General features: G+C 44.7%; 1 protein-coding gene across 4 annotated transcripts in view; it reads left to right on the top strand.

Annotated features, from left to right (window-relative positions):
• LOC139387916 (disintegrin and metalloproteinase domain-containing protein 22-like) overlaps positions 1–20,476 on the top strand; it is a 91,737-nt gene that overhangs the window by 13,384 nt on the left and 57,877 nt on the right. For all 4 annotated transcript variants that reach the window (XM_071134293.1, XM_071134303.1, XM_071134284.1 and 1 more), the window contains exon 4: positions 13,995–14,061. In XM_071134293.1, the coding sequence (XP_070990394.1) occupies positions 13,995–14,061 (67 nt within the window). The remainder of the gene's footprint in view (positions 1–13,994; positions 14,062–20,476) is intronic.

Below are 20,476 nucleotides of genomic sequence, written 5' to 3' on the forward strand. Positions count from 1 at the left end.
ACCCATCCATCCACTGACGCGAAGTTATCGTTCTTGCTCATTTTTCAGAATAAAAGTCTGAAACTATGTTTAAAGACTGTTCACACCATGTGAAAGCCATAGGGAAAGGAATCTGGTTGATATCCCTTTAAATGGAGGGAAGGCATGCAATGGAACAGGGAGGTTTCAAAATAAGAGGCACTTCCTAGTTGGATTTTCCTCAGGTTTTCGCCTGCAATATCAGTTCTGTTATACTCACAGACAATATTTGGACAGTTTTGGAAACTTAAAAACATAAACTGAACACTCAATGAATACAAAACAATAAACGTGAACAAAACCGAAACAGTACCGTGTGGCGAACAAACACGGAAACAATCACCCACAAAACAACAGTGAAACCCAGGCTACCTAAGTATGATTCTCAATCAGAGACAACTAACGACACCTGCCTCTGATTGGGAACCATACTAGGCCGAAAACAGAAAACCAACCTAGAAACACAAAACATAGAATGCCCGGCCAACTCACGTCCTGACCAACTAAAACAAACAAATAACACAAGAACTAGGGTCAAAACGTGACAATACCGTATAGTTTCTATGAACAACACCATATAATTTAATCTCAGTGTTGACAGAATAGAATCATTTCTGTGTGTGTGTGTGTGTGTCTCTCCCCCCTCTTCGTGTGCGATGAGAGGAGCAGGTGGGCAGGTGCTAGTGGGTGTCAGTAATTGCTATAACCTGTCTGTTTATGAAACTGGTGTTATGAGTGATACGATTCCAGCACTGAGCTGGTTCCTTGCTGTTCCTGTGTGGGCTGTTGTCAGGACAACGAGAGGCCAGAGAGAGACATGATAGTCGACTCCGACTCCTGCTATCAGAGTCGTTGGAGTCTACGCTTTCTCGACGGACTCAAATTTGACAAAACTGACCACAATTAGCTAAAATTAGCTACAGCTGCTATGTCAGTGTGCACGTGTCCTAATGAACTGGGTGATTGATAAGCAATGCATATGGAGCCATCTGACAATCTCTACTAAACAAAATACTTAAGGCTATTCAGTAGCCTACGCCAGAGTAGCTGGCTGATTTGTTTTTAACGTCTTCAGGATTTTTGGTGTCGACTCCCCACATGAAAAAAATACTACAGATTACTATAGAATACTTCAGTACTTACTATATAATTCTATAGTAAACTGTAGTATACCGTAGAATACTATGCTACACACTGTAGTGTCCCTCAATCATGTGGAGTACTTACTATAGAATGTTGTAGAATAATATAGTAAATACTACAGTATTATCTCCCCGAACACACTGTAGTAAATACTACAGTAATGTCCGCAAAAACACTACAGTCCGAAAAAACACTTTTTGAACTAAAGTAAATAATACAGTATTTAATTAGCATATACCCTGCACATTCCCCTCCCCCATATGAAGTTGTACCACCCATATGTGAGAAACCTACATGCCAAGTATAGACCATATAATGTGTTCCATACATGTTATAGAAAAGAGCAAAAGCTCTGAACTCTCCATTTAGACCCCAGTCCTACCTACCTACCTACAAGTTATGTCAAATGTGTTATTTTAGTATTTCTCCAGTAGGTTTCCTCGTGGAGAAAGCCTCCAATTCTATGTCAAAGACAATAAAACAAAAACACTACATTATATACTACAGTATAATACAATCCACAAAAACACTACATTAATTACTATACTATATACTACAGTTTTCTTTTACTACGACATTTATACTACAGTATGCTACTGTAAATGCTACAGTAAAGTCAGCAAAAACATTAGTGAATACTATAGTATTTAAACCATAGTATACTATAGTATTCATACAATAACATACTATATATACAGTGGGGCAAAAAAGTATTTAGTCAGCCACCAATTGTGCAAGTTCTCCCACTTAAAAAGATGAGAGAGGCCTGTAATTTTCACCATAGGTACACTTCAACTATGACAGACAAAATGAGAAAAAAATCCAGAAAATCACATTGTAGGATTTTTAATGAATTTATTTTGAAAATGCATAATGCGTTCTACCAAAGGGAAGAGTGTATAGTATTACAGAATGAGGAGTAGGAGGTTAGTGTCTATGGCCTTGTTTCAACCTTATGTATCCGTGTGATGTTAGAAGCTACTTGGTAAATGTTGGTTTATGATTGGACGGAGTGATGCATGGATTCATGCTTTAACATAGTTTTATTTTTTGCTTATTGGATTGAAATGAAATGATACTAGATTACTTTAGAAAAAAATGGCGTTGACTGATCAGATCAAATGAAGACATAAAGAGCTGTTGTGTTGAACACTGTGCGATGTTTAACAGTGAGAATGGCAGAATGGTGAACTTACTAAATGACTGAGAGTTTGACTGTGTGATATTAGGTTGCTTCTTGTGTAAATATTTTCTGTTTGGATTTTAAGGATTTGTTTGTAATACCTGAAGGGCAAATGAAGAGTGTGTGTGTGTGTGTGCGTGTGCGTGTGCGTGTGTGTGTGTGTGTGTGTGCGCGTGCGCGTGTGTGTGTGTGTGTGCGAGCGAGCGAGCGAGATGGGGGGCAGGGCGGGGGGTTGTAATTAGTTGTTCTCAGTTTGAATGGAGTATGTATAGGGTTACTAATATGTCAGATGTGAATAGTGGAAGGCCTGCTGCTGGGTATTTGTGTTGTTATTGGTTTGGGGCTCAGGTGGAACAGGGGCAAATCAACTGGTGTCTTAGGGAGAGACAAGTGAACAGAAATGGAGGGATTGAAGTGAAGAGAGGGAGGCATCGAGAAGAAAGGGGATGAGTGGAAGAGAGAGGAATGGGATAAGAGAGGGAGAGAGGGATTCCCCAAACAGCTGGGGAGGTAATTGAAGGTCAGAGGATCTGGGTTCCACACGGATTTGCTACTAACACACTGTAACTGATTTAACATAGACTGCCCAACACAAACCTCCTGACAACCAAACCAGAGAGACGGAGGGAACCATATTGAAGATGCTAAAATACTCCTACCAGATTAAGCTGGTTTACAGTAAACAGTGGGTATTATGGAAAGTGATGATGCTTTCGTGATTCCATCCAGCTGGTTTTGGATCAAGTCCAGTGTATATTTTCTAATCTCAGAGATTGAGCACCGCATACCTCTGCAGGTCATATTAATTAGGAAGTGTGTTTAAATCTAAAGGAGATTTTAAATAAGGCCCAGGGGGGTGGAATCTGAGTATCCCTTCTATCGACTATCTCCCTTCATTTCCTCATGGTACCTTTTATTGTGATAATGTCACCTCAGCAATGTCCTTTAATGCTATATTCCTATATCCTCTACCCCAGCCTCACTACTTCTCTATCTCTCTCTCTCTCTCTCTCTCTCTCAATTAAATTCAATTTAAGGGAGTTTTAATGGCATGGGAAACATACAGTGGGGCAAAAAAAGTATTTAGTCAGCCACCAATTGTGCAAGTTCTCCCACTTAAAAATATGAGAGAGGCCTGTAATTTTCATCATAAGTACACTTCAACTATGACAGACAGAAAATAGGATTAGGATTTTTAATTTGCAAATTATGATGGAAAATAAGTATTTGGTCAATAACAAAAATTTATCTCAATACTTTGTTAAATACCCTTTGTTGGCAATGACAGAGGTCAAACGTTTTCTGTAAGTCTTCACAAGGTTTTCACACACTGTTGCTGGTATTATGGCCCATTCCTCCATGCAGATCTCCTCTAGAGCAGTGATGTTTTGGGGCTGTTGCTGGGCAACACGGACTTTCAACTCCCTCCAAAGATTTTCTATGGGGTTGAGATCTGGAGACTGGCTAGGCCACTCCAGGACCTTGAAATGCTTCTTACGAAGCCACTCCTTCGTTGTCCGGGCGGTGTGTTTGGGATCATTGTTATGCTGAAAGACCCAGCCACGTTTCATCTTCAATGCCCTTGCTGATGGAAGGAGGTTTTCACTCAAAATCTCACGATACATGGCCTCATTCATTCTTTGCTTTACACAGATCAGTCGTCCTGGTCCCTTGCAGAAAAACAGCCCCAAAGCATGATGTTTCCACCCCCATGCGTCACAGTAGGTATGGTGTTCTTTGGATGCAACTCAGCATTCTTTGTCCTCCAAACACGACGAGTTGAGTTTTTACCAAAAAGTTATATTTTGGTTTCATCTGACCATATGACATTCTCCCAATCTTCTTCTGGATCATCCAAATGCTCTCTAGCAAACTTCAGACGGGCCTGGACATGTATTGGCTTAAGCAGGGGGACACGTCTGGCACTGCAGGATTTGAGTCCCTGGCGGCATAGTGTGTTACTGATGGTAGGCTTTGTTACTTTGGTCCTAGCTCTCTGCAGGTCATTCACTACGTGTGGTTCTGGGATTTTTGCTCACCGTTCTTGTGATCATTTTGACCCCACGGGGTGAGATCTTGCGTGGAGCCCTAGATCGAGGGAGATTATCAGTGGTCTTGTATGTCTTCCATTTCCTAATAATTACTCCCACAGTTGATTTCTTCAAACCAAGCTGCTTACCTATTGCAGATTCAGTCTTCCCAGCCTGGTGCAGGTCTACAATTTTGTTTCTGGTGTCCTTTGACAGCTCTTTGGTCTTGGCCATAGTGGAGTTTGGAGTATGACTGTTTGAGGTTGTGGACAGGTGTCTTTTATACTGATAACAAGTTCAAACAGGTGCCATTAATACAGGTAACGAGTGGAGGACAGACGAGCCTCTTAAAGAAGAAGTTACAGGTCTGTGAGAGACAGAAGTCTTGCTTGTTTGTAGGTGACCAAATACTTATTTTCCACCATAATTTGCAAATAAATTCATAAAAAATCCTACAATGTGATTTTCTGGAGTTTTTTTTTCTCATTTTGTCTGTCATAGTTGAAGTGTACCTATGATGAAAATTACAGGCCTCTCTCATCTTTTTAAGTGGGAGAACTTGCACAATTGGTGGCTGACTAAATACTTTTTTGCCCCACTGTACATTTACATTGCCAAGCAAGTGAAAAAAGATAATAAACAAAAGTGAAATAAACAATAAAAAATTAACAGTAAATATTACATTCAAAAAAGTTCCAAAATAATAAAAACATTTCAAATGTCATATTATGTCTATATACAGTGTTGCAATAATGTGCAAATAGTTAAAGTACAGAAGAAGAAAAAATCTACATAAATATGGGTTGTATTTACAATGGTGTTTGTTCTTCACTGGTTGCCCTTCTGGCAACAGGTCACAAATGTTGCTGCTGTGATGGCACACTGTGCAATCCCTCTCTCGCTTTCGTTCTCTCCTCATCTCTCTCTCTTTCTTTCCCTCCTCTCCTCGTGTCGCTCTCTTTCCTTGTCTCGCTCCTCGTCTCTCTCTCTCTCCCCCCTCTCCTTTCCTCATCTCTCTCTCGCTTTCCTTGTCTCTCTCTCTCCTCGTCTCTCTCTACTTCTCTCACACATTGATAAGTGGTTCTATCAGAATATCATTATTACACAAAGGATAGACTGCCCTATACATGTTCATCTTGATCACCTGACTTTGTGAAAGTGTGTGTTTGACTTTGGGCCAGTGATTTAAAGTGTTTTTAGGTGTCAGACCTTGATATGTGCTGATCCTGTAGTGGTATCCATGCTATAATGTTATCCATGCTGTAGTGGTATCCATTTTGTGGTGGTATCCATGTTGTGGTGGTATCCATGCTGTAGTGGTATCCATGCTGTAGTGGTATTCATGTTGTAGTGGTATCTATGTTGTAGTGGTATCCATGTTGTAGTGGTATCTATGCTGTAGTGGAAGTAGGAGTAGAGTGAACATTTTGGGAGTAGGGGGTCAAGTGAATATTTTGGGAGTAAGGGGTAAAGTTAATATTTTGGGAGTAGAGGTAGAGTGAATATTTTGGAAGTAGGGGTTAAGTGAATATTTTGGGAGTAAGGGGTAAAGTTAATATTTTGGGAGTAAGGGGAAGAGGGAATATTTTGGGAGTAAGGGGAAGAGTGAATATTTTGGGAGTAAGGGGAAGAGGGAATATTTTGGGAGTAAGGGGAAGAGTGAATATTTTGAGAGTAAGGGGTAAAGTTAATATATTGGGAAGAGGGGGTACCATCACAGCAGCAAGATTTGTGACCTGCTGCCACAAGAAAAGGGGAACCAGTGAAGAACAAACACCATTGTAAATACAGGAGTAAAGTAGGAGGAAAGTGAATATCTCTCTCTCACCTCTTTCTCTCTCTCTCTCTCTCTCTCTCTCTCTCTCTTTCCTTCTCTCTCCCTCTTCCTCTCTGATGTGACTCTCTTACATTCTGAGCTTTTCTCTCTTTGTTGTTTTTCTACTCTATCTTCTAGGGAGGTCAGCACACAGTCGATCTCTCCCTCACACACGCATGTACACTCCTGTCCATTTCAGCCAAGTCCCCCATCAATGACTAGATCAGTTATTCCTCTCCTTTTTATAGCAGTGTTTGTATGTGGGTTATGTAAAAGGGACTCCTGGGTTCTTTTCCCAGTGAGTGTGTGAAGCAGGGCTGAATGAGCTCAGCTTGGCCCAGCTCTGGGGTTGAAAGCAGCTCAAAGCAGCCCTCTAAAGACCATGCCAATCTACACACACACACACACACACACACACACACACACACACACACACACACACACACACACTGGTCCTGCCAATCTGGACTCTTTGTGGACTTTCCCTCCTTGTGGTACCATGACGATGCCCAGGGACTGTAGTCGTGAGAGGAATCCCAGAACACATGGAACCTAGAATGTGTGTGTGAGTTCGCGGAGTTGTCACCTCAGGCCAGAGAAGGATACCTCAGTTCATGTTATTCATTTAGCCGATGCTCTAATTCAGCGTGACTCAGAACAAGTCATACAGATGAGGAGGTTATAAGAGGAATTCTGTGACTGACAGACCAACGGACCCCCTGGATAGCTCATACTAACCCCCACCCCACTACTCTAAAAAGGTTTACCACAAAACCTTGCAAGTCCTACTTTACAAAAGGCTTTTCTAAACCACATTTTCCAATGGAGCAGAAGTCTGTCTGTCTGTCTGTCTGTCTGTCTGTCTGTCTGTCTGTCTGTCTGTCTGTCTGTCTGTCTGTGAGAGAGAAAGAGGTAAAGCATAATTATAGATTGGAAGGGGGGGACTGAGTGAAAGAGAGAGAGAGAGACAGACCATTGTGTGTGTAGTGTGAAAAGTCTCTGTTACAAATCCACACCTGTGTCACGCCCTGACCATAGAGAGCCCTTGGTTCTCTATGGTGTTAAGGTCAGAGCATGACTAGTATTCTAATTTTCATATTTCTAGGTTGGTGTGCTTGATACGGTTCCCAGTTAGAGGCAGCTGGTTATCGTTGTCTCTAATTGGGGATCATATTTAGGTAGCCTTTTTTCCACCTGTGTTTTGTGGGATTTTGTTTTGAGTTAGTGCATGTTCCATCTCTGTAGTCACGGTTCGTTGTTTGTTTCGTTCATTCTTTGTTGTTTTGTGCGTTTCATTGAATAATATGTGGAAAGCATATCACGCTGCAGCTTGGTCCGATAATTATTACGACGAATGTGACAGAATATCCCACCTTACCAGGACCAAGCAGCGTGCCCAGAGAGGAAAGGATTTCTGGACATGGGAAGAAGATAATGGACGACAGCGATGACGACAGGGTTCGCGGCTACAGGAAGCCCAAGGACAACCCCAAGTTTTTTTGGGGGGGGGCACATGGCGCTGGCTGCTGAGAAGAGGGAAGAGCCAGAGACTGTCAGGGAGGCAATGGCAAAGTTAGGAGAGAGTGAGATGAGAGAGATGTTGTGCAAGTGTGTTCTGCTCAACATCCGACCAGAGGATCCGGTTAGCAGTCTGGTGCAATCTGTGCCGGTTCCACGCTTCTGGCCACAAGTTCGCCTCTCCAGTCCGGTACGTCATGTGTCTCCTCCTCGCACTTTGCCTGAAGTGCGTGTTCCCAGTCCGGTACGTCCTGTGCCTGCTCCTCGCACTCGCCCTGAAGTGCGTGTCCCCAGTCCGGTGCGTCCTGTGCCTGTTCCTCGCACTCGCCCTGAAGAGTGTGTCACCAGTCCGGTGCCCCCTGTACCTGCTCCACGCACTATGCCTCCAGTGCACATTCACAGTCCAGAGCTTCCGGGCGATGGTTCGCAGTCCAGAGCTTCCGGCGACGGTTCCCAGTCCAGAGCTTCCGGTGAGAGTTCCCAGTCCAACGCTTCTGGGGGTGATTCCCAGTCCAGTCCGGAACCTCCAGCGACGGTTCACGGTCCAGAACCTCCCACGACGGTCCACGGTCCTGAACCTCCAGCGACGGTCAACGGTCCGGAACCTCCAGCGACGGTCAACGGTCCGGAGCTTCCAGGCAATGCATCCAGTCCTGCTCCAGGGCAGGAGCCTTCCTCTGAGCCGGTGTCCAGTCCAGATACGGTGTCCAGCCCAGCTCCAAGGCCGGAGCCTTCCTCTGTGCCGATGCCCAGTCCAGGCAAGGCATCCAGTCCTGCTCCATGGCAGGAACCCTCCTCTGAGCCGGTGTCCAGTCCAGATACGGTGTCCAGCCCAGCTCCAAGGCCGGAGCCTTCCTCTGTGCCGCTGCCCAGTCCAGGCATGGCGGTAAGCCCAGCTCCATGGCCGGAGCCTTCTTCTGCGCCGATGCCCAGTTTAGATACGGCGTCCAACTCAGCTCCAGGGCCGGAGCCCTCTGTGCCGTTGCCCAGTCCAGGCATGGCATTCAGCCCAAGGGCATGGCCGGAACATTCCTCTGCGCCGGTGCCCAGTCCAGGCACGGCGTCCAACCCAGCTACAGGGCCGGAGCCCTCCTCTGTGCCGGTGCCCAGTCCAGGCACAGCGTTCAGCCTGGTGCCATGGTCGGATTTGGGGTGTAGGGAGGGGCTACAACCCGCACCGGAGCCGCCACCGAAACTAGTCACCCCCCCTAACCCCCCCATTTGGTTTCAGGTTTTGCGGCCAGAGTCCGCACCTTTGGGGGGGGGGGGGGGGGGGTACTGTCACGCCCTGACCATAGAGAGCCCTTGTTTCTCCATGGTGTAGTAGGTCAGGGTGTGACTAGGTGGTGTTCTAGTTTACATTTTCTATGTTGGTGTTTTGTATGGTTCCCAATTAATGGTAATCGTTGCCTCTAATTGGGGATCATATTTAAGTTGCCATTTTATCCACCTGTGTTTGTGGGATATTGTTTGTGTTAGTGTGTTTGGGCACTACGTCTTCATGTTCTTTGTAAGTTTTGTTGTTTTGGTTCTAGTTTCACTTTGTATTAAAAAGATGTGGAGCTCAATGCACTAATACCTTGGTGCGCTCATTTTGAAGTTCATGACAGTATCCCAAACAATAAAGAGATTTGCTGAACCTATATTATACTGGAAAAATTCAGTTATAAATTATTTTGTCTTAGTTGAAAATAAGTTGTCCTCCAGTAAACTTTGATTAAATTTCCAATATCCCCGTCCATGTGGAAAACTTTTAATAGTTATGTGAATGCCAATTAGATGATGATCTGATCGCATTCTGTCTCCTATTAAAACTTTTTTAACCTTTGATGAAAGAGACAAGAAAGTAGTCAAGACGACTAGCTTGATTAAGTCTCCTCCATGTATATCTCCCTAGGTCTGGGTTTTTTAGTCTCCAAATCCACCATTTCTCATGTGTCCATAATATTTGTGATTTCCTTAAGGGCACGGTGATGATAGTTTGTAGAGTGATTACCTTTACGGTCCATTGAGGTCCTTAACACTGTGTTATAGTCTCCTACCATAATGATGTAATCATTTGTTGCCTGTAAGTTCAATAAATTGGTATGAATGTTTTCAAAGAAGTATGGAACATTTTGATTTGGACCATATATGTTAATGAGCCAAATGTATTTTTCGTCCACTTTCATATTCAAAAAGATCCACCTTCCTTGCGGATCATTCCTGACTATTTGCACATTCAGATTGACATTTTTGTTAATGTTATGTTCGTTGAAAGGATCGGACCAAGGCGCAGGTTGCGTAGAGTTCCACATTCTTTAATAGTGAAACTTACAACAAAAACAACAAAGAATATAACAAACGTGCAGTATTGCAGTGCACAAGGCAACTATACAAAAACAAGATCCCACACCAGAAAGTGGGAAAAAGGGCTGTCTAAGTATGATTCCCAATCAGAGACAATGATAGACAGCTGCCTCTGATTGGGAACCATACTCGGCTAAAAACAAAGAAATATACAACATGGAATGCCCACCCCAAATCACACCCTGACCTAACCAAATAGAGAAATAAAACGTCTCTCTAAGGTCAGGGCGTGACAGTTGAGTTCCTCTGTCCATGACAGAAAATTATTTCACCACCCTTTTTCCACACAACTTCATCTAAGGATGTAGAGTGAGTTTCCTGTAAGTAGTATATGTTATATTCCTTTTCTTTTAGCCATGTAAAGACTGATCTTCTCTTTTTATCATCTGCTAAACCATTACAATTATAACTGGCTATACTTATTTCACCCCTTACCATAACTAGATACTATTCTCGATTAATTAATAATGAAGCTGGTCGACGACCCACATGTAGGTGATTTGTTGAGAGCCCAACAAGCGGATTTGAGCCACAGCATTTTATAGCAAAGTCCATCCTCCTAAATGTTCATGACAAACAACAGATGTATGGAATGGGTCATACGGTTAGGATTTTAATGAAAGATACTAATAGTTCACAGCAGACTGTATCTGCTGTAAAGACTGTTCTCATTGTGTAGAAACCAGGGTCTGGCCCCCAAAAGTTCCTTTTCGTATCCATACCCGAGCCATCTCCACCCTGGTACCTCCCGGCACAAACAAAACATCAACCATTTGATGCAATAACAGTATTATTAACAAAATCTTGTAATTTCTCCACGATATGTGTGTGTTTGTGTGTGTGTGTGTGTGTGTATGTGTGTGTGTGTGTGTGTGTGTGTGTGTGTGTGTGTGTGTGCGTGCGTGCGTGCGTGCGTGCGCGCGTGTGCGGGGGTAGGTGAAAGGCAAAAGCAAGAGCTGACTTTGCATCTGTCCAATAAATTATTCAAATCTCAAAATAATTAAAGCTGAAATCTATTATCAGCGTCCTCCATTACGGCCCTGTGTGTCCTCCATGCGGGCTCAGTACGCACACCAGTCTCTCTCCAGGCCCCCGCTGATACAGACCACAGAAGCTGAATCTTAAACACACACAACCTGTCAGAACAAAAAAGTAAACTGTGTGTCTCAATGTGGGACGGTTTGGGGTTGGAGGACACACACAAGGATGGTGAGACGTGCATAAGGAGGCTGATCTCTCTACCTTTCTCTATATTTCACTGTTCCTACGCTTTTTATTCTTCTCTGCTCATCTCTGCCATCCATCTCTCCCCGTATATTTTCACACTCCATTTCTATCCCTTTCCTCTCTTAATTCTCTCTCTCTCTCTCTCTCTCCCTCTCTCACCTCTCTCTCTCTCACCTCTCTCTCTCTCTCTCTCTCTCTCTCTCTCTCTCTCTCTCTCTCTCTTTCTCTCTCTCTCTTTCTCTCACTCTCTCTCTCCCTCTCTCACCTCTCTCTCTCTCGCTCACCTCTCTCTCTCTCTCTCTCTCTCTCTCTCTCTCTCTCTCTCTCTCTCTCTCTCACACCTCTTTCTCTCTCTCTCACCTCTTTCTCTCTCACCTCTTTCTCTTTCTCTCTTTCTCTCTCTCCCACCTCTTTCTCTCTCTCTCTCTCCCTCTCTCCCTCTCTCTCTCTCTCTCTCTCTCTCTCTCTCTCTCTCTCTCACACACACCTCTTTCCCTTTCTCTCTCTGTCTCTCACTTTCTCTCTCTTCCCATCTCTCTCCATTCCTCTCTCTCTCCATTCCTCTCTCTCTCCATTCCTCTCTTTCCATTATTCTCTCTCTCCATTACTCTCTCTCTCCATTCCTCTCTTTCCATTCCTCTCTCTCTCCATTACTCTCTCTCTCCATTCCTCTCTCTCTCCATTCCTCCCTCACTCTCCCCCTCTTCCTTGTTTGTCGATGTTTAATGCCAGTACGTGTGTGTGTCTGACCAGCTGTTTGGCGTCTGCTTGGTCATGTGACTGGTGTTGCGCACACACACGCACACACACACACACACACACACACACACACACACACACAGACACACACACACACACACACAGATACCCATGGGCATACACATACAGACACACACTTTCAGATTCTTTATACACAAAATCCTCTACTTGGTCTCTGTATGCCCCCGAGATAAACTTTGAAACACTCCATCTCTTAGTCAGTGGAAAAATGATCCCCGCCTCCACAGCACTGGCTGTTGATTGGGTGCTGACAGGCGGTTGGAGGTGATTGATTGCTCACTGGGCAAATGTTGGGAGTGAGTCTGTTGAGGTGCAGCGCGCTGGTATTTATTTTAGATTTTAGTGTCACTCCCAATGCTCCAACTAATATAATCCAGGGAAGTACAGAGTCTGATATTGGGGTGGAGCCAGGTGTTCCCACAGATACAGTAGCTCAGCAGAGCATAAAACACCCTGATGCAGCATTAGCAGTTGCACCAAACACCTAACAACTCAACTGACACCAATAAAGAACTTACCAGCGTAGGTAGAGGGCAGTGTGTAACTGTGCGTGTGTTATGTCTGGGTTGTCCTTCCTGTTGTTTAGTGTTTGGATGTCAAATCAAATCCAATTTTATTAGACACATTCTTCATAAACAACAGGTGTTAACTAACAGTGAAATGCGGACTTAGGGCCCTTCCCAACAATACCGAGAGAATAATAACACAAAGAATAAGTACACAATGAGTAACGATAACTTGGCTATATACACGGGGTACCAGTACTGAGTCATGATATCTTGGCTATATACACTTGGTACCAGTACTGAGTCATGATAACTTGGCTATATACACTGAGTACCGGTACTGAGTCAGGATAACTTGGCTATATACACTGGGTCAGTACTGGTCAGTGCATGCTCTGAGTACGTGTCCTGGTAATCCGCCTGGCCCCGCGGCTTTGTGAATGTTGTCCGGTTTAAAGGTCTTCCTACGTCAGGGAGGGAGCCCACTCATTTGTCTCTCTTGAGCCGTTCCTCTTCCGTGTCCTGGGGATTAGGGCCCGGTCTGAAATGAGCTGTACATCCACAGCTGCCGACCCGTTGAAGTAGAAATCTTAATCTAAATTGAGGTTAGTGATCACTGTTCTGATGTCCAGAAGATGTTTTCAGTTATAGGAAATGATGGTGGAAATATTATATGCAAAAATGATGAACTAACAAAAGTTAAGATCAGCTTAAAAAAACACAAAATAAAGAATTGGTCAGGAGCCGGTAAGATGGCAGCCATCCACTGCAGCGCTGTGTGTATAGCTCATATATCTCTGTCCCAGATTGGGGCTGCAGTATGTAACTCTATGGGGAATCTTAGGCCCAGTTTTGCTGAGAAAGCATTCAGTGAATGACCGGCCCTTGTGTATTAGTCTGTCTCTCTTTCTGTTTCTCTCTCTTCCTGTTTCTCTCTCTTCCTGTTTCTCTCTCTTTCTGTTTCTCTCTCTTCCTGTTTCTCTCTCTTTCTGTTTCTCTCTCTTCCTGTTTCTCTCTCTTTCTGTTTCTCTCTCTTCCTGTTTCTCTCTCTTCCTGTTTCTCTCTCTTCCTGTTTCTCTCTTTTTTTCCTGATTCTCTTTCACCCTGTCCCTTTCTTTTGTCTGCTCACTTTTCTGCTCATTCTCTCTCTTTCTCAAGTACAAACACATCCACGACATGTCCTTGAATGTTAAGAATGTTTTCAATTGTGTGTGTGTGTGTGCACGCTGGAAGTAGTCCTCTATCAGTAGCAGCTGATAATTGTTGGTATGGATGCGCTGACACTTAGAGACAATCCTGGAGATAACCAGAGAATACTGTCATTTCATTAACACTCTTCCGTCCCTTTAACCGACACAGAGCTCTGAATTCATATCTGTAGTTGTCTAACTTTTCTCCTCTGTTTCCTCTTCTCTTCTCCCCAGTGATCTTCTGTCTTCAAAGTACATGGAGAGGCATATTTCAGAAAATGGGAAGGCTGTCATCTTCAAAGTAAGAACCTGAGCACCGTATGGAAATCTAGTCTCTGAATTAGAATGTTGTTTCAGAAATGAGATGGTTTGATGATAACCTGCTGATAGGGTGCACTACAGTGTTGTGTCATTAACTACCAATGGTTGATCCTTCAAACTCTTCATCTGGGATTAACAACATCCTCATAGCTTGACCGTACAGTAATCTGGACATCCACCTCTCTGTGCCACGGCCAGATCAGAGTTAAACAGTTAAAAAGATGATTAGGTTATTAGGGGAATAATAATCCACACTTTAAGGATTATTATCTGTTCGTGTTGTTACTATGGGATACTTTATTAGCCATCAACAGTCTTTACAGTGGCCAACTATGTAATCATGTGTATAAACAGCTGAGAAGCAGCAGGGTAGAATCACATTCATTCTGATGGTAAGAAACCAAGAACAGATTTGTTCTGTCAGACTTGTAACACCATGTAGATTAGACCTGTCATGTAACATTGACACCATGTAGATTAGACCTGTCATGTAACATTGACACCATGTAGATTAGACCTGTCATGTAACATTGACACCATGTAGATTAGACCTGTCATGTAACATTGACACCATGTAGATTAGATCTGTCATGTAACATTGACACCATGTAGATTAGACCTGTCATGTAACATTGACACCATGTAGATTAGACCTGTCATGTAACATTGACACCATGTAGATTAGACCTGTCATGTAACATTGACACCATGTAGATTAGACCTGTCATGTAGATTAGATCTGTCATGTAACATTGACACCATGTAGATTAGACCTGTCATGTAACATTGACACCATGTAGATTAGATCTGTCATGTAGATTAGATCGGTCATGTAACATTGACACCATGTAGATTAGACCTGTCATGTAACATTGACACCATGTAGATTAGACCTGTCATGTAACATTGACACCATGTAGATTAGACCTGTCATGTAACATTGACACCATGTAGATTAGACCTGTCATGTAGATTAGATCGGTCATGTAACATTGACACCATGTAGATTAGATCTGTCATGTAACATTGACACCATGTAGATTAGATCTGTCATGTAGATTAGACCTGTCATGTAACATTGACACCATGTAGATTAGACCTGTCATGTAACATTGACACCATGTAGATTAGACCTGTCATGTAGATTAGATCTGTCATGTAACATTGACACCATGTAGATTAGATCTGTCATGTAACATTGACACCATGTAGATTAGACCTGTCATGTAACATTGACACCATGTAGATTAGACCTGTCATGTAACATTGACACCATGTAGATTAGACCTGTCATGCAACATTGACACCATGTAGATTAGACCTGTCATGTAAGATTGACACCATGTAGATTAGACCTGTCATGTAACATTGACACCATGTAGATTAGACCTGTCATGTAACATTGACACCATGTAGATTAGACCTGTCATGTAACATTGACACCATGTAGATTAGACCTGTCATGTAGATTAGATCTGTCATGTAACATTGACACCATGTAGATTAGATCTGTCATGTAACATTGACACCATGTAGATTAGACCTGTCATGTAACATTGACACCATGTAGATTAGACCTGTCATGTAACATTGACACCATGTAGATTAGACCTGTCATGTAACATTGACACCATGTAGATTAGACCTGTCATGTAACATTGACACCATGTAGATTAGACCTGTCATGTAACATTGACACCATGTAGATTAGACCTGTCATGTAACATTGACACCATGTAGATTAGACCTGTCATGTAACATTGACACCATGTAGATTAGACCTGTCATATAACATTGACACCATGTAGATTAGACCGTTCCAGAACCAACACTTGCACTTGATTCCCCCCTTACTAGGCCTGACTTTGCTGATAGCTACTTTCAGGAAAAATGTACTTACTATGACTGAGATGTGTGGTTGTTCCACCTAGCTATCTGAAGATGGATGCACTAACTAAGTAGCTCTGGATAAGAGTGTCTGCTAAATGACTACAATATAAAAAGAAGAAGAAGAAAAACAAAGTGTGGGCTATGATTACAACAGCCCTGCAGCTTCCCTAGCTCTCTCTCTCTCTCTGTCTCTCTCTCTGTCTCTCTCTCTGTCTCTCTCTCTCTCTCTGTCTCTCTGTCTCTCTCTCTCTCTCTCTGTCTCTCTCCCTCTCTCTCTCTGTCTCTTTTCTCTCTGTCTCTCTCTCTGTCTCTTTTGTCTCTCTCTCTCTGTCTCTCTCTCTGTCTCTTTTGTCTCTCTCTCTCTGTCTCTCTCTCTGTCTCTTTTGTCTCTCTCTCTCTCTCTGTCTCTTTTGTCTCTCTCTCTCTGTCTCTCTCTCTGTCTCTTGTCTCTCTCTCTCTCTGTCTCTTTTGTCTCTCTCTCTCTGTCTCTCTCTCTGTCTCTTTTGTCTCTCTCTCTCTCTGTCTCTTTTGTCTCTCTCTCTCTGTCTCTCTCTCTGTCTCTTGTCTCTCTCTCTCTCTGTCTCTTTTGTCTCTCTCTCTCTCTCTCTGTCTCTCTCTCTCTCTGTCTCTCTCTTTTGTCTCTCTTGTCTCTCTCTCTCTGTCTCTCTCTCTCTCTGTTGTCTCTCTCTCTCTCTCTCTCTGTCTCCCTCTGTCTCTCTTGTCTCTCTCTGTCTCTCTCTCTCTCTGTTTCTTTTCTCTCTCTCTCTCTCTCTCTCTCTCTCTCTCTCTCTCTCTCTCTCTGTCTCTCTCCCTCTCTCTCTCTGTGTCTCTTTTGTCGCTCACTCTCTGTCTCTTTCTCTTTTGTCTCTCTGTCTCTTTTCTCTCTCTCTCTCTCTCTCTCTCTCTCTCTCTCTCTCTCTCTATCCCTCACACACACACACACACACACACACACACACACACACAGACTCAGAGGGCAGTGTGTCCTACTTGTGTACGTAGTGTTTGTCTGACCCTCTTATTGTTTTGCAGTTGTTCTTAGAGTCCAGATTATTTGATTAATCGCTCTTATCTGGTCCATCTGAGATCACTGTTCAGACCGATTTAGCTCCTCACACACGCACGCACATACACACACACACACACACACACAATGCAGTTTGCTGGGTGTTTCTTGCCTCTATGAGAACTGGAGCAGAAGGTTCAGAGGAGGGGAGGAAGAGAGGTGCTGGATAGTAGAGCACAGCCCTGCTTATAAATAGCTCTCTCTTCCTATCTTCCTCTCTCACTCTCTCTTTCTCTCTTCCTCTTGTTCTTCCCCTCTCTCACTCTCTCTCTCTGACTCTCTCTCGCTCTTTCCCTCACACTCTCTCTCTCTCCCTCTCTCTCTCTCTCTCTCTCTCTCTCTCCCCCCCCCCCCCCCCCCCATTGACTGAGAGTGATATCACATTAGTACTTCCTCCCCAGAGAAGAAGTAGGAAGGAGAGGGGAACTCTAATGACAACAGAAGTAACAGTCATCTCATCCATAGATAGTGATATAGATATACATTCTTTGACGGTCAGTGTCTCCCTCCACATTCCTCACTCCCTCTCTTTCCATCTCTTTCTCTCTCTCCCTCTTTCCTGACAGAGTTGTGGTAGAGAGAGAGTGTTGTGGTAGAGAGAGAGGGAGTCGTGGTAGAGAGAGAGAGTGTTGTGGTAGAGAGAGAGAGTGTTGTGGTAGAGAGAGGGAGTCGTGGTAGAGAGAGAGAGTGTTGTGGTAGAGAGAGAGGGAGTCGTGGTTGAGAGAGAGAGTGTTGTGGTAGAGAGAGAGTCGTGGTAGAGTGGTAGAGAGAGAGAGTGTTGTGGTAGAGAGAGAGAGTGTTGTGGTAGAGAGAGAGGGAGTCGTGGTAGAGAGAGAGAGTGTTGTGGTAGAGAGAGAGGGAGTCGTGGTAGAGAGAGAGAGTGTTGTGGTAGAGAGAGAGGGAGTCGTGGTAGAGAGAGAGAGTGTTGTGGTAGAGAGAGAGTCGTGGTAGAGTGGTAGAGAGAGAGAGTGTTGTGGTAGAGAGAGAGAGTGTTGTGGTAGAGAGAGAGGGAGTCGTGGTAGAGAGAGAGAGTGTTGTGGTAGAGAGAGGGAGTCGTGGTAGAGAGAGAGGGAGTCGTGGTAGAGAGAGAGAGGGAGTCGTGGTAGAGAGAGAGAGTGTTGTGGTAGAGAGAGGGAGTCGTGGTAGAGAGAGAGAGTGTTGTGGTAGAGAGAGAGGGTTGTGGTAGAGAGAGGGAGTCGTGGTAGAGAGAGAGAGTGTTGTGGTAGAGAGAGAGGGAGTCGTGGTAGAGAGAGAGAGTGTTGTGGTAGAGAGAGAGGGAGTCGTGTTAGAGAGAGAGGGAGTCGTGGTAGAGAGAGAGTGTTGTGGTAGAGAGAGAGAGAGTCGTGGTAGAGAGAAAGAGTGTTGTGGTAGAGAGAGGGAGTCGTGGTAGAGAGAGAGGGAGTCGTGGTAGAGAGAGAGGGAGTCGTGGTAGAGAGAGAGAGTGTTGTGGTAGAGAGAGGGAGTCGTGGTAGAGAGAGAGAGTGTTGTGGTAGAGAGAGAGGGAGTCGTGGTAGAGAGAGTGTTGTGGTAGAGAGAGAGAGTGTTGTGGTAGAGAGAGAGAGTGTTGTGGTAGAGAGAGAGAGTGTTGTGGTAGAGAGAGAGGGAGTCGTGGTAGAGAGAGAGAGTGTTGTGGTAGAGAGAGGGAGTCGTGGTAGAGAGAGAGAGTGTTGTGGTAGAGAGAGAGGGAGTCGTGGTAGAGAGAGTGTTGTGGTAGAGAGAGAGAGTGTTGTGGTAGAGAGAGAGAGTGTTGTGGTAGAGAGAGAGAGTGTTGTGGTAGAGAGAGAGGGAGTCGTGGTAGAGAGAGAGAGTGTTGTGGTAGAGAGAGAGGGAGTCGTGGTAGAGAGAGGGAGTCGTGGTAGAGAGAGAGGGAGTCGTGGTAGAGAGAGAGGGAGTCGTGGTAGAGAGAGAGAGTGTTGTGGTAGAGAGAGGGAGTCGTGGTAGAGAGAGAGAGTGTTGTGGTAGAGAGAGAGAGTGTCGTGGTAGAGAGAGGGAGTCGTGGTAGAGAGAGAGGGAGTCGTGGTATGCAGTGGGGCAGTGCAGAGCTGCCTCCCTGTGTTCGGCCCAGGGGAGGGTGTAGTGCAGGAATTGATCCAGTGATAAAAGCTGTTTTCCCTCTGAGAGGCCGACTTCCTGTCTAATGGCAGTTAGACCAGGATAAATAGACCAGGAAGAGACAGCACTTAGACATCATACAAATCTATATGAATAAATATGGCTTTATGTACCACACGCACATGCAGCCTAACGCAGCAGAATGGGCCTAAGCACTCTGTGGTTTAAAAAAGCCTGAGAGATGGAGAGAGAGACATCGAGGGGGAGGGGGAGAGACACGTTGAGGGGGAGGGAGAGAGACACATCGAGGGGGAGGGAGAGAGACACATTGAGGGGGAGGGAGAGAGACACATCGAGGGGGAGGGAGAGAGAGACATCGAGGGGGAGGGAGAGAGACACATCGAGGGGGAGGGAGAGAGACACATCGAGGGGGAGGGAGAGAGACACATCGAGGGGGAAGGAGAGAGACACATCGAGGGGGAGGGGGAGAGACACGTTGAAGGGGAGGGAGAGAGACACATCGAGGGGGAGGGGGAGAGACACGTTGAAGGGGAGGGAGAGAGAGACATCGAGGGGGAGGGAGAGAGAGACATCGAGGGGGAGGGAGAGAGAGACATCGAGGGGGAGGGAGAGAGACACATCGAGGGGGAGGGAGAGAGAGACATCGAGGGGGAGGGAGAGAGAGACATCGAGGGGGAGGGAGAGAGACATCAAGGGGATCGATCATTGCTGTGGCTTCCTGTCAGTAGATGATCTGATGAGAGAAACAAGAGGAAGGTTAAGATAGGATAGAGGGATGAGAGGAGGAGTAGTGAGGAGGAGAAGATCTCCCTCTCAGATCATTAAATGTGTTCAGGGATGCATGTGACCTGGTTGAGCCCCCAGAGCATTTCCGTGCACCTGAGATCTGTATACGCGACCAATAAACTTTGATTTGAGACACACACGTCCCTGTAGTCTTGATTCTGTCGAACGTATTAGTATTCACAGACACCCCTTGGTCTATGTGAGCATATACTCTGTGATAGATTACTTCAGTCTCGGGATCTAAGGGGGAATGCTCTGTGATTGATTGCTCTGGATTCATCTCCTTACGAAATGCTCAGTGATAGATTGCTCTTTCTTCAGAGTGTGCAGCAGTGTGTGCAGCAGTGTGTACAGTATGTAAAGTATGTGTATATTGTGTGGTGAGGACAATGACCATGTCCTGAAAGAAAACAGGCACTCGTGTTGATCTGTAAGGAGTAGATATGTGTTTAAACTGATGCTAGTAGCTCCACCTTTCAACACATTGCTGACATCTTTGGTTGTTTCTGGCCAGGAGGTTGGATTGGCTCTAAAGGTACCGTCCTCTATGTCACTGACAGTTGTGTTAATCTCTCTCTCT

Source organism: Oncorhynchus clarkii, chromosome 3, assembly GCF_045791955.1.
Source record: "Oncorhynchus clarkii lewisi isolate Uvic-CL-2024 chromosome 3, UVic_Ocla_1.0, whole genome shotgun sequence".
NCBI lineage: Eukaryota > Metazoa > Chordata > Actinopteri > Salmoniformes > Salmonidae > Oncorhynchus > Oncorhynchus clarkii.